The following is a 14767-nucleotide window of genomic DNA, read 5'->3' on the forward strand; positions in this document are numbered from 1 at the left end:
ATATTTAGGAATTGAGGCAGTGCTGTCAATCCAGAAGCAGTCACTAGGACTAGGTGTTGACTTACAAGCTACAGGCTTGTGAAATAGCAGTGACAATGCAGATGGCCACTCCCACTGCATCAGAGTGGCAACTCTGCTCTGAACTTAGGAGTGGCAGTGCAGCATCATTGCCACATCATGAATGGATGCTGCATTAAGTGAACTTCACTGCAGAATCAACAAGTATTTGCGGGACTTTGCAGGGGAGCTAACATGAAACTGTAAGTACAGATACATTTATAATTAAGTGCTGCAGCACTTAATTTTTCATAGGATTTCACAGTTCATTTTATGTTAATTCTCATTTTCTTATTTAAAGGGAAGTGAACTTAAAGATGTGTAAAGTGGTTTAAGGTCAAACATGAGGTAAATGTGAATATAAAATGTGAAAAAAATGTGTTTGTGATGATTTAAAGCCCTAGCATGATACTCAGGTCACTGTTAAAACACAACACATCTCGAGGCAAGGTTTCATTAAATTAAAAGTAAAAAAAATCAATGAGGAGAATGCTAACAGCAATATAAAAGCTCTGGAGTTGGAGTTCTGGATGGTCAGAATTTTGTTTAGATATACCCCCCTTTTTGGACAGTACCAGTACAGAAAATGTTCTACAGTACAGGAAATTGTCTACAACAAACACAAATAAAGCAATAAAAAATAAAATAAAATAAAAAACTGAAAAAACAAGTAAGCTTACAAAAAATCCTTCACTGCAAAAAATGAAAGGTTTGGCTAAAGTATGAAATTACTGCATTCAAATATGTTTAATATCTTACTACAGAAAAGAAGAACGCAACCAGTAAAATTAAAGTGGGAACATAGGATCTTTGAAATGCAGTCAATTCAATGTCATGTCCAAAGTACTTTTAAAAATCGAATTTTATAAAAGCTACAATTAAACCAACTGTAACACATAGATCTGAAATGTGGTTTCTATCAAAAGTGGATGAGGAAATACATCAAGTTCAGGAAAGTCTTCAGGAAAATCTATGAAGCAGTGAATGAGAAAAGACTATAGAGAACAGAATAAAAAAAGAAATAGCAAAAGCACATGCATAACCAGACATTTTTACCTACATAAAGATTAATATATTGAGATGAATGAACCATGTAGAGAGAATGGGAGAGAATCGCAGAGGATAGGCTGGTAAAAAAACTTTTAAAGGAAAATTAGAAGGCAAAATAAGTGTAGGTAGGCTTCAGAGAAGATATGTAGATGATGGTCATGATTATTATGGGTGTACCGTGTATTAAATGGTAATTTGTAAATTGAAGGTTGTATATGAAATGAAAAAAGAGATATAAAAAACATTATAATAATAGGTACCGTGTTGCAGACTTGCAATCTGCAGCTCTTGACGACACCCCAAACGCAAGGCACAAATGCAGTGTTTGCCTGCACCTGGTCACATGATACAGTAGTACAATGCGATCCGGTTACTGTGCGTTTTAGTGCCGTCTGGCGCAATTTCAGCACCATTGAAATGAATAGGCTGAAATCGCACTGCAGCTGGGTCACATGTGTGGTGTAAACGGCCCTTATAATAGTTAGAAAGTGTCAGTGTTCACACATTATAACTGTTTGATTTGACTAGCGTCTGTTATTCTCATACTAGACCACTATAAGGTTGCAGTACTTGTCCATCCAGATATTTTTGAACACTGGAGGCAATACATTTGTGAAAAAAGTGGAGCTTTTGCCTAAAACAACATATGAGATTTCATGGAAAAAACTGTGAACAATATAATCTGGTAACTGTTGGGAGTAAAAAATGCACTTTCTCTATTTGTCATAAATCAGTCCTCAGTGTAATGAACATAAATCTGCATACAAGTCTGCATCTTCATCTATACTGTACACGTCCCGTGTCCTTGTTATTATCAATAACCATGTGCATAGTGTAGGGAATGTCATTTGACAGTACTCACTTGAAAAGGCAGTTTTCTAATTACAATTGTCCAACTAAAGATTTCCAAGAATTGGTACTTATTAATTGTGCACAGCACTCTTGATCATGAAGGGGTAAGGACCTGTTCATATTAATTTCACTGTATAAAAATGCATTTCAAGTTAAGCTTCTATTCATTTCTATATGGCTAGTGCACATCATAATATGGCTGCTGGCTCTCAATTGCGACTGTTATGCGGTGTACACATGGTCGGACTTTCTGTCAGAAAAAGTCTGATGGAATCTTTTCATCGGATATTCCGATTGTGTGTGGGCCTCATCTGACTTTTTTTTTTAGAAAATTATGACGGACCTAGAAATAGAACATGTTTTAAATCTTTCCGATGGAATCAATTCCTATCAGAATGGAAAACCGTTCATCTGTATGCTGTTCCAATGGACCAAAATTACGCATGGGCAGCTATTGGCTACTGGCTATTGAACTTCCTTTTTCTAGTCTCATCGTACATGTTGTATGTCATCGTGTTCTAGACGATCGGACTTTAGTGTGATTGTGTGTAGGCAAGACCGTTTCAGCGGAACTCCGTCGGAAAAAACGCCAGAATTTATTCTGATGGAAAAAACGGTCGTGTGTACAGGGCATTACTGACAGCTCAGGTCCCTACTAATGATCAGGAACCAGAGTCGTTCCCCATCCTGTAATTACCTAGTCAGCTATGGCATGCAGGTTGGAGGCTTCAATGAAAAAAAATAAACCTTCTGCCTACAGATTAACACTGCCACTTTAAGGGTGCATTTCCATCATGAATGAAATGACAAATAATACATTAAAAAAGTAAAGGGGTTTTCTTTTTTTAAAGTGTTTGTTACATTAAAAACAATTCACTGCCAGCCCCACACTTTTATCCAGCCATACCGCACTGTGTTTGTTGAAAACAATACCTCTAAATACTTTTCTTTCAGATCTCTTCTGGCCGGACAAATGACTCCCACCTGCTCTCCTACCCCAATCTATGGGCTACAGCAGGAGGGACCAAGATCTCCCTCTAATGTCAGTCGGGAGGTCATGTGACCAATGTGCTGGCCGCTCAGCCTCCTCCTGCTGTAGCCCTTAGATGGGGAGGAGAGTGGCTGGGAGTTATGTGACCGGCCTGAAGAGATCTTAAAAAAATAAGTATTTAGAGGCTTTGTTTTCAACAAACACTAACAAAATGTGTTATGGCTGGATAAAAGAGAGGGGCTGGCAGTGATTTTTTTTTTACAGTTTACTTTTCTCCAGGAGATGGGGGGGGGGGGGGAGGAGACGGCTCACATACAGGAGCTGACAGGCAGGGTGGGAGGGAGAGAGAGGAGAGCAGCAGATGACGGAGGCATGTAAACTGACCGCAATAATCAGGGCTCAGCAGCCCTGATTACCATGGTCAGTACACAGAGGGGGACACAGGAACAGGCAGGATCAACTAGGTTTTTTTACAGCTTAGAGAGGGACAGGTTAGACAGCACAAGCAATGTTTAACCTGATATAAGGGAACAGGATCTCTTTTTTTTTAGGGTTACAACCACTTTAATTTGTGTGCATTTGCAAGCCCATAAAAAAGCCCCACATGGCCAACCTTAAAGGGGTTGTAAACCCTTGTGTTTTTTCACCTTAATGCATCCTGTGCATTAAAGTGAAAAAACTTGACACTGACTGGCTTCCCAGCCCCCCGTTTTACTCACCTGAGTCCGTTCATTCCCTTGGCAGAGATTCTCCAGCATTCTGTGTCTATGCACGCAAATGCTGGACTTGGGAGTGCTCCTGCAAGGCAACCCCCAGAGAGAGCGCTTCTCCTAGGGGTGTTTACGAATGCGAGGAGGAGCCGCGAGCGCCACCTTCGGGACCCCAGAGGATGAGGTTCAGGCCACACTGTGCAAAATGAACTGTACAGTGGAGGTAAGATATGTTTGTTATTTTAAAATAAAACAAAAAAACAAGGGTTTGCAACCCCTTTAAAAAGATAACTTTTCTGCCCACTTTCATGTAGTGTTTCTGTGTTGTATTGAACTGCATTAGGTTGCAGACTACTACAACTTTACTAATGGAATATTGGTATAGTCCTGTGTCTTGTCCCCTCCTGTTTAGAGCTAGTTGGTTTAGTCCTAGCTAGACCCTATCCACTTCTTTCATGTTCCCGCAGTCAATGTTAGTTATTCACAGAGTAAGGGCTTAGGAATGTCACGGTCTTCTTACACTTCAAAAGACTAGAATAATATCCTGCAATTAGCTGAAGTAAAATTGCATTAGATTCAACTTCTGTTTCTAATAGAAGGGTTAAGCTACCTGTGGATAGTGCCAAGTTGACAGGTGGCCATACTGTCTGGACAGACTGTATCTAAGGAGGTATGTTACATAAAGCAGCATTTGACAAGTACATAGCTTAATTTAACTGTTTGCTGACCAGCGCACAATGATGTACATGGGCACAATGGGGCGGCTGCACAAATGGGCGTACCTGTACATCCCCTTTAAGACGTGGCTTAGTGGGTGCATATTCCGTGAATGTGCGTGTGGGTCCCGTGGACTCGATGTCCTCCGGGGGCGGCGGACAAGGCATTTCCCTGTTCTGCTAGCAACATGACAGGGATCTACTGTTCCCTGTCATCGGGAGCAGTGGTCTCTGTCATGTTGTAGTGAGTCCATCCCCCCCACAGTTAGAATCACTCCCTAGGACACACCTAACCCCTTGATCGCCACTAGTGTTTAACCTCTTCCCTGCCAGTGTCATTTACACAGTAATCAGTGTATTTTTATAGTACTGATCACTGTATAAATGTCACTGGTCCCAAAATAATGTCAAAAGTGTCCACCGCAATATCGCACTCAAGATACAAATCGCAGATCGCCGTCATTCTTAATAAAAAAAAATATAGTAAAAATGTCATAAATATATCCCCTATTTTGTAGACGCTATAACTTTTGTGCAAAACCAATCAATATTCGCTTATTGCGATTTTTTACCAAAAATATGTAGAAGAATACGTATCGGCCTAAACTGAGATAGAAATTTTTTTTTTTTATATATTTTTTGGGGTCATTTATTATAGCAAAAAGTTAAAAATATTTTTTTCAAAATTGTAACTCTTTTTTTTGTTTATAGTGCAAAAAATAAAAAAAAGTAGAGGTGATCAAATACCACCAAAAGAAAGCTGTATTTGTGGGAACAAAAGGACGTCAATTTTTGTTTGGATGCAACGTTGCACGACCGCACAATTGTCAGTTAAATCGACGCAGTGCCGTATCGCAAAAAGGGCTCTGGACAGGAAGGGAGTAAATTCTTCCGGGGGCAGAAGTGGTTAAAATGGTAGTATAAAGGAAAACAAAAGGTAATAAAAATCCACAAGTATGTTTAAAGCAGTAGCAAACTCTACCCCCCCCCCTTTTTTTTTTAAGTGGCCTCTGCAGCATTATGCCATAACATGATAGTATGCACAGCATAATAGCTTATCTTTAAAACTGAGCCCTCCGGTGCTGCATTCCATCTTCACCCGGTCTTTCTTCCAGGTTCTTGCTCCCTGGCTGTTTAAATGGTTGGGCCATGAGGACATCACTTTTGCGCATGGGCACAGGAGTCATCATCGTGGCTCAGTGTGCCCTGAATGAGGAGTATCAGTGAGCATGCGTAGTTATGTTGTTGGCTAGAGCCAATGTGAATATCTCCTAGACATCACACATTTAGGGATATTCACTGTACCTACTGCTAAGGTTACCTATAGGTACACATTGTGACTAGGTGTTTACTACCCCTTTAAGTGTCTGTATTTTTTCAAAAACATTTTTAAACAATGAATTGGGACTTTTTGGTAAAAACAAAATAGGTGAAAAACTCTTTTGACTTTAAGTGTAAAATTTAGACACCATTAAATTCACAATTCATTGTATTAATAATGTTTTGGAAATATATATAGAAATGTAGGTATTTGTAAAAAAAAAAGAAAAAAAAAAGGCCCCAGAGAGGTGCACCATTACAGGTAATATACCTTTTTTTGTCAGTCTCCTTTCCCCCCTCATGTTGACAAATAATAATGTTTCCTATACACAGCAATTAATAAATTGAAGCTCACCTTGAAATCACCTTAGGCCTCTTTCACACTAACGTCCCGTTCAGGCCCGCCTGTCAGTTTTTCAGGCGGACCTGAACGGGTGCTCCATAGAGGTCTATGGAGCGTCGGATGTCAGCGGTGACATGTCCGCTGACATCCGACCCGCTCCGATCCGAAAAAGTGTGACGGAGGAAAAAGCTATTTTTCCATCCGTCTGCGGATCGGATCGGGTGACGACGGGCACTGCGGTCCGTCGTCATCCGATCTCCCATAGGGGAGAGCGGCGCTGTGACAGGTCCGTCCCTGCGCAGTGTGCAGAGATGGAGCTGTCATCTCCCTGCTCAGCGGGGATCGGCGGAGTGATCCCCGCTGAGCAAACGGACATCCACGGGGCGGATCAGAACTGATCCGCCCCGTGTGAAAGGACCCTATCTCTCCATGTTTTTCATATGCACTCTATCACTGTAATTAGGTTTATTACATTATTTATGCATACTTCTACTTTGTCTTATATGCAAGTGTGGAATTTTAAGTAATCTTTACAAATGTATTGCGCTAATTGTTTAACTGTGTTTACAAAACAGTGGAAAAGAGAAGTTTTGAAGTGGCCACTAATTGAACACTAATAATCAATCAAGTACCCTTATGTGGCACTTCATTGTGTGACATCAGGGGCATCAGAATGCAGATTAGGTAGAACTAGAAAGTTTCCCCTGCTCGAGGGGGGAATGTTTTAAAATGTTCAGGCTTTAGAACCACTTTAATGCATTCTCTGCAGGGTTTACTTCCTCTTTAACTATTGGGTAGCTGGAAGGAGAGGGAGCTCTGTAGAAACTTCATTTTTAGTGTGCAGCCACGTAAGAAATGGTTATCTAGCACATTAGATCCCGGTCCCTATATCATTAAAATATGTTAAAATACTTTAATGCATTGTTGTCAGTTTTAGATGAAAAATAAACCAACTTTCTTGTTTCTGGAATAGCTGTTGAAGTAACTAAATATAACTTTATATCTGGTTTAATGAATAGCTGCTAAAATAACTAAATCTTGTAACACCTTTACCTACTTTCCTTTCAGTGGGAAAGCAGCCAAAATGCAAATCCAGCACAAGACACTTACTATAAATGTATGTGTCCATCTTCTCCACTACACCACACTGTTTAACAGCGTAGCTAATGTAGACAAGAATCTGCCTTTTTTTTTGGTCCAGGCTTCAAAAATGTTGCTGATTAAGAAAGAAAATCCAAATGTGCGCACATAGCGGCAGCTACATGTATAGTGGTGTTTTCATTTTTTTTTTCATTTTTAAGTTAATTTAAAATTGACCTGTGTACGTCAAATCCCAGGGTTTTCGAGTACATGTGAAGCACAGTTGCAGTGTCTAGCCCCGGCTGCCAGCAGCCTGTCAAAATCTATGACAGACTAAAAAATTAGGCAGATGGATTCTGTACCGAGTGGTACATATGCTTAGTGCTGCATGTGTTCAGGGGCATTCAGAATGCTGCATTCAAGGCATACATCCCTGAATGCATATGGTCGTAAATGCAAGTAGCACTCAATACAGGGTCCAGCTGCATCCAGGCACTACCTATTTCAAGAGGCTGCTGGCAGTTGGCTAGACACTTTTACACATGCCTCTCAGGTGCCCGAAAATGCTAGGATTTGCCGCACATGGTCCAAAATGTCTGTATGCATACCCTCATACACATGACACTATAGATAGCTTCTATTACTTTGAATAGATGTCAATGTGAAGATCGAAGACAAACTCAACAGCAGTTTTTTCAAAGTGCATTATCACACAATACACCCGCCAAACCCCCTCATAAACATTACATGGAAGGGAGAAAGAAGGAGGATGTATTAGTCCTGGAGTTTTCGGAAAAGAGCATGTGAAAAGGTTAGATGCTTTTTTTTACATTTTTTATGTTTTTTTTTTTTTTTAAGTAATACTAAAGGCATTTTTTTTGTAAAATTAAATTAACAAACACATTATACTTATCTGCTCTGTGCAATGGTTTTGCGCAGAGGAACCCTGAACCTCTTCTTTTCAGGTCCCCCTGCCGTTGATCTTTGTACTTCCTCTTCTCCCTGTGCCCCCATAGCTGTTTGCTATGGGAGCACACAGTCTGTGCTTGCTCCCAAAGCTATGTGTCTCTATTGAGCTGCTCTTGGGGCTTGGCTCCACCCCCCAGCATTTGACAGCAGCAGGAGCCATTGGCCCCTGCTGCTGCCTGATTCCATGTGTAAAGAAGAAGAAGAGGGCAGAGAAGACTGCAGCCCTGCACAGCACTGGATCAATTGATGACTTAGGTAATTATTTAGGGAGATGGTGGAGGACAGCAAGCTGTAAATTTTTTTTACCTTAATGGAGGGAATACAAAGTAAAAAAAAAAAAAAAAGTCTTTAAAACCACTTTAAGCTATGTAAATGGGGATGTGTAAACATATACTGTATATATACACATATAAATAAGTATATATATATATATATATATATATATATATATAAAATCTTTGGTGGCAAAAGTCGAAATACACTTTAAGAGCCGTGTATGTATCTAAATTTGCTATCAGCCTCTTGAAGTCCTCGGTACACCAGCAGACTGGTAAAATAAAGCCAACGCTAGGAGTTGGCCAGGCTCTGTTGCACTGCGATTGTGTGGACAGTGAACATGTTCATAGAAGGAGGGCTAGAGGAGGACTTAATCAGCGTGCTGCTGCCCTTACACTGTGCAAACAGCAGTCTGGAAGAGTGTTTTGACCTGGCTACCCTAATCCTCCAATTGAGGACCTAGTTACATGGTCTTGCAGGAATGCTTGAGTCACAAAACTGGCTGCACAGAATTACAAATCTATCAGCAGGCAAAACTGCGTCCACATAGTTTTAAACTGAATAGAAACAAGTTTTAATGCATTCCATGACTGTCAGCCCCTGACTCATTCTCATCTTAGCAAAAGCAATCATCAGTGGTCATTCAAAAAGCCCACCAGTGCCATATCACTATGTAATTGTTTACTCATGTTTTAGTGCTGTGTTTGCAGAATAATTGCTTCTAAATGTGACTATGTAAGAAATCACTTTCCCATAGAAGAACAAAAAAATGAATATACTGGCTTAAAAGAACAATACCACCTACTTGCGTCTCTCGTACAATTATTAGCATTAGAAAGAAAAAGACTTGCAGAAATCAAATGCTGCTGAGCAGCAATAAAATAACTCAATTTAATAACAGAATCCACTGGTTCTGAAAGCCTGCAATCTTGCTTTGAGAAACACTTTTAGAGGCAGAAAATAAAGATACAGAAAATGTTAAATTACTTTTTTGTGCAAAGGAATTAGGTGTTTGGTCTTCCTTAGCTTTGGCATTTTGAAGTCTATTTTTCAAAGAGAGTACTCAACATTCTTTAATGTAATGAATGTCAACCTGCACATTAAAAGTAAAGGGGAGGCATTAGGGAAAGGTCTATTTTCATCCACGAGACCAGATTGGGATCTCACCGTTTCCTTTAGAATGTTTAAAGAATTCTTCAGGCTGTCCGCAGTGTGCTGTCTTGCTGAATTAAGGAGGAGGTCTGTATGGCTTGATATAAGAGGTTGCAGGTGATTGATGTTGCTTAAAATTTCTTTTGCCTTTGCCGTATTTTCTGGTGAATAGTAAATACACTGGTACCCAGTACTGGAAAACAGAAATGCAAATTTCTTTTAGCAGACTGCAGAAAAAAAATTATCAGATATTCAGCAAAAAATAAAAAATAATCCTTATAAAGAAGATTGAGTAGTTATTTCCTGTACTCAGGCATATGCTGAGATATTTATCTGTGAGAGGATTAACGTCCAATCGTTTTTCCAAAGTAAAAGAATAGGGGAACCACAAATGAAAGCAAACAGTACTTGATGAGTTTATTTCCTATCTCAGCTTTATAAAGAGAACGAATTACACATTGATATGTAAGCACCGTCAACATTTTATACAGCTTATCTTGTTGATTGGAAGCGTCAAGAAAGAGAATTGCAAACTTTTAATTCCAACTCATTTGAATGCTAACAATGTTGTTTTAGATTATACTGAAGTGGGACTCTAAAATTAGCATGTCTTTTTTTTTTCCACTGTTGGGGAGATTTCCCTACACATCCTCAAAACTTTGGTCACAGGAAGTAAAATCTAACTCAAATAGGGACGCTGACAAAAGGAGATAATAGGTTCCATTCTTGACTCTAAAACTAAAAAATATGCTTGGAGTGAAGTTCTACCAACAAAAAAATAAGAAAAAATACAGGGGTCGGTTTGCTAAAACTGAAGAGTGCAAAATGTGATGCAGCTCTGCATAGAAACTGATCAGCTTCCAGGTTAGCATTATTGTACTTATTTTGCAAAAATAAAACAGCTTTCCATTAATTCTACATGGCTTAAAGTCTATCCAGGAAGTAAGGCAGAAGTAATGGAGCAGTGTGAAGAGGGTGAGGTAAGCCTGTGAAGAATTAATGGAAAGCAGTTTTATTTTTGCAATATAAGTACATTAATGCTATATTGGCACATAGGGGAGCTGGAGTTTAGAAAAAAAACGTGAACAAAGATGAACTTAGCCTTTAACTGAACAAGCCGAAATTAGAAGCTGATTGACTACTATGCACAACTGCACCAGATTTTGCACTCTCCAATTTTAGCAAATCAACCCCACCGTCCTACAGGGCATGCCCATTCTTGTTGGCAGTTAGTGTGTTTCATGTACTAAAAACTACTAATTGAATTAAAAAGCCCTCAAAGCAAATCTATTCATAATGTTGTAAAGTCCTCTTAAAACAGAAGATATTCGTGTCTGACTCCATGACAAATCCCAAAAATGAAAGCTTTATCCTCATTGTAGGATTTAGTATTTTTCAATTCGATCAAAGCGCTGTTTTTAGTCCTTTCTCGCCATAACTTGTATAGGTATACTGTCTTGTAGCGTGCCAAGAGCTACTCTTTAGAAGCCATGGTGTTCATACATTGCAATGATGATGGCCTGAAAAAGCTATGCGCTGATTCAGTTGAATGGCTTTTTTGATGCTTTTAGACCATTCTCCCGATAACCTGCAAGGGTATACTATTTTATTATAAGGAAGAGTATACCCCTTTTATAAATTACAAAGATATCTATATTCATCTCAGACCTTTATAAATTCAGAAAAGCCAATGTATTCATATGGTTGAAGCACAACTTTCATTTTAAATCAGCTAAATACATTCTATGTGCATTTACACAAATGTTGTTCAAACTCTAACAATCAGCCACAGCTTGAGTAGCATTGCCTGTCCCTCCTGTGAAAGCTATGTAAAAGCAGTGGTTTCTCTAAAATGGTCCGACAAGCCAGAGCCAGGCATTATTGCATATGATGATGATACTGATTTGTACTCTGTGAGAATAGCTTTTAGCTTTTCAGCAACAAAATTTCATTTTCTGGAGAGTTCAGTCTTCTAACTATAAATGCATCTTACATCTAGAATGCACTTATAAGAAATGAATATTTTTATCTGCTGTTCTGTGTATCATTAAAATGCATTTTTGCTCTTTTCAAAAAGCCACCATATTGCTTACAGCAAGTGTTTTTGATTTTAAAGATGTCTGCAAAGTGCATACACTATTGAGAACATTGCAGTGCCGTACTAAGAAACAAAAGCAGATCTGTTATATATAACACACCCCGAACTCCGCTATGTCTAATACACAATAACTGAATTGGAACTCCTTCAGTAAGTTCAGGAAATATGTAGGCTGCTGTCCTATTCTATTAAACCAAGGAGGTTTTGAAGCAAAGCAGGCAGTCAAAGCATAGACAAATCTAGACACCATTCCTTCTTGAAAGAGCTGGATTTTTCATGGCTGGAGCTTGTAGGCATTACAACGTCTTTTACCCAACAACAACCCCCTTCTGCTAGGATATCCTCTTTTACACAGATGATTTCCACACATTATTGTATACGTTGCTTAAAGTAATGTGACAATATATTTACAAATTCTTATATGAAGTGACTGTATTTTTACTGATGGTGAGAAAAAAAGCTTGGTTGACGACTATAGAGGGAAAAGCCTCCTCTTTTCTTTGCCTGCCTACAGCCATTTGCCTACTGTGCTCAATGGAAGATCCAGAGCTACCAAATTGCCCACTTAGGCCTGCTACGTTTAAAACCCTTAGCACTTTTAAAAATAAATTAAGATAATTTTAGATAAAATGTGTTCCACTGGTGTTTGTGAAAATACAGAGGTTTATGTTACAAAGCAGTGAATGTATACATGAATGATCACAGATCACATTTCTGTAATTGCAGACTGAAATAGATACTACACTCTGCAATGACTCTTGTTTTTCCCCATGCCTATAAGGCAGATGTCTGAAAACACCATGTCTTATAATTTGAATTGTTACTCCAGAGGGTTGCAGTATAGATGAAGTATGACACTTCACACACTTCAGAATTTATGTACTGCTCCATTCCACTCTTTACAGCTCATTATAGCTGTAAGAAAATAGGATTTTTACGTAATACTTACCTGAAGGATCATTCTCTTTTAGTACATCGTGGGACACAGAGTCAGGCTAATATTAATTACCTGCTGGGTTATACTTCATCATTAGGTGAATGTACACTGGTAGACCAAAGGTCTTCAGACAGGAAGTGATCCCCTATATAACCCCTACTATACAGGAAGCACTTCAGTTTTGTAGCAAGCACTGAATCTTCAAAAAAAAAGGGAACGGATCTCTGTGTCCCACGATGTACTCAAAGAAAAGGATTTTACAGGTAAGTATGAAGTAAAAATCTTATTTTCTCTTTCATACATCATGGGACACAGATTCAGGCTGATATTCATTACCTTCTGGCACGTCCCAGAGCAATAGCCTTGAGGGGAGGGAGACACCCTGCCAAACGATAGCCATCAGAACTTATACGGCAGCCCGCAGTACACTGCAGCCGAAAGCTGAATCCTCGGCTGCTCGATCATCCACTTGAAAACATTTTGTGAACGTATGCACTGAAGACCAGGTTGCAGTCTTACAAATCTGAGCCACAGATACCTGATGGCGAAAAGCCCAGGAGGTTCTTACACCCCTGGTAGAATGAGCTCTAAAGGGAGGATCTTTATGTTTCAGAAGGTAGGGCTGAATGACCAATTGACAAACCCAATTGGCAATGGAAGCTTTGGAAGCTGCCTGTCTCCTCTTGGGTCCTTTTGGTAAAACAAAAATGAGTCTGATCCTTGGATCTCCGCAGATCTAGACAAATAAACCTTGACTGCCCGGACAATGTCCAAAGAATGCAGTCCTCTCTCTTCCACCGAACGAGTCTGAGAGAAAAAGAAAGCAAAATAATATCCTGATTTAAATGAAAAGCCGACACCACTTTTGGTAAAAAGGATGGAACAGGTTGTAATACGGCTCTGTCATGGTGAAGTACAGTTCCCTGCATGAAAGGGCAGCCAACTCCAACACCCTTCTAGCTGGCCAGCTTGCGTAACAGTAAGTCTAATGGAATTTCCTTAATAGGGTCAAATGGTTGTTTCTGTAACACAGACAGCACCAAGTTCAAGTCCCAAGGACACATAGGTGACCTAATGGAGGGGAAGCAAGTTAGTTGCCCCTTTCATAAAGGTTTGGATCAGCGAACAGGAGGCTAAAGGCCTTGGGAAGAATACTGATAGGGCCAAAACTTGACCTCTGATTGTACTCAGATATTTCCGAGGATGTCATTTTCTGGCTTCACACCAAGCAATATAAGTCTTCCAGACTTTGTGATAAATCATCCTAGTGACAGGTTTTCTAGCATTCACTAGAGTAGATACCACTGGTTCCAAGATGCCACGGTCCTTTAACACTCTAGATTCAATAGCCATGCTGTCAAATTTAAAGACTGGGGTTGGGGTGGAATATAGGACCTTGAGACAGTAGATCGGGGTGACGTGGAAGCGTCCATAGCTGTATATTTTCAGTCTCACAATCTCCGGGAACCAGGGCCTTCTGGGCCAGGCTGATGCCACCAAAATGACTGGAATCCCCCCCCCCCCCCCCCTCTGAATCCTGCACAACAAATGTGGAAGGAGAGGGATCAGGGGGGAAGCATAAACCAGGGAGTAATGGCTCCATGGAACTATCAGAGCATCTGCTCCAATTTCCAGAGGATCTTTTGTTCGAGACACAATCTTCTGTAGCTTGTTGTTGAACCTGGATACCAGTGGGCGGATCTCTGGCCATCCCCAACGTTGGCAAATTTCCTGAACACCTCTGGGTGTAGGGACCATTCCCACGGCAGATCTGCTGGCGGCTGAGATAATCTGCCTTCCAGTTCTCTATTCCCGGGATATGAACTGCAGATATAATTGACACATATCCCTCTGCCCAGGCTAGTATGTAGTTCACCTCCTTCAGAGCTGAACAACTCCTGGCACCACCTTGGTGGTTTATATAAGCCACTGCCGTGGCATTGTCGGACTAAACCCTGATAGAGCAGTCCTGAAGCTCCACCATACAGACGTACTGCCCGTAATTCTAGGACGTTGATGGGCAGGGTCTGCTCTGTCCCTGACCACTTCCCCAGAGCTGTGAACCTGTCTAGGGTCGCTCCCCAGCCTGAGAGACTGGCATCTGTAGTCAGTACTCTCCAAGTTACCAGGAGAAAGGTTTTTCCCTTTCGCAGGTTCTGATCCTGCAACCACCAGTTTTGGCTTAAGCATGCATGAGGAGATAAGCACATTAGAAA

At 40.2% G+C, this 14767-nt stretch overlaps 1 protein-coding gene across 8 annotated transcripts in view; it reads right to left on the reverse strand.

Annotated features, from left to right (window-relative positions):
- Window positions 1–14767, reverse strand: part of INPP4B (inositol polyphosphate-4-phosphatase type II B) — an 851608-nt gene that overhangs the window by 154576 nt on the left and 682265 nt on the right. For all 8 annotated transcript variants that reach the window (XM_077476952.1, XM_077476955.1, XM_077476953.1 and 5 more), the window contains one exon: window positions 9532–9709. In XM_077476952.1, the coding sequence (XP_077333078.1) occupies window positions 9532–9709 (178 nt within the window). The remainder of the gene's footprint in view (window positions 1–9531; window positions 9710–14767) is intronic.

Source organism: Lithobates pipiens, unplaced genomic scaffold (genome assembly GCF_037356315.1).
Source record: "Lithobates pipiens isolate NorthernLeopardFrog02 unplaced genomic scaffold, aLitPip1_a1.2 Scaffold_13, whole genome shotgun sequence".
Lineage (NCBI taxonomy): Eukaryota > Metazoa > Chordata > Amphibia > Anura > Ranidae > Lithobates > Lithobates pipiens.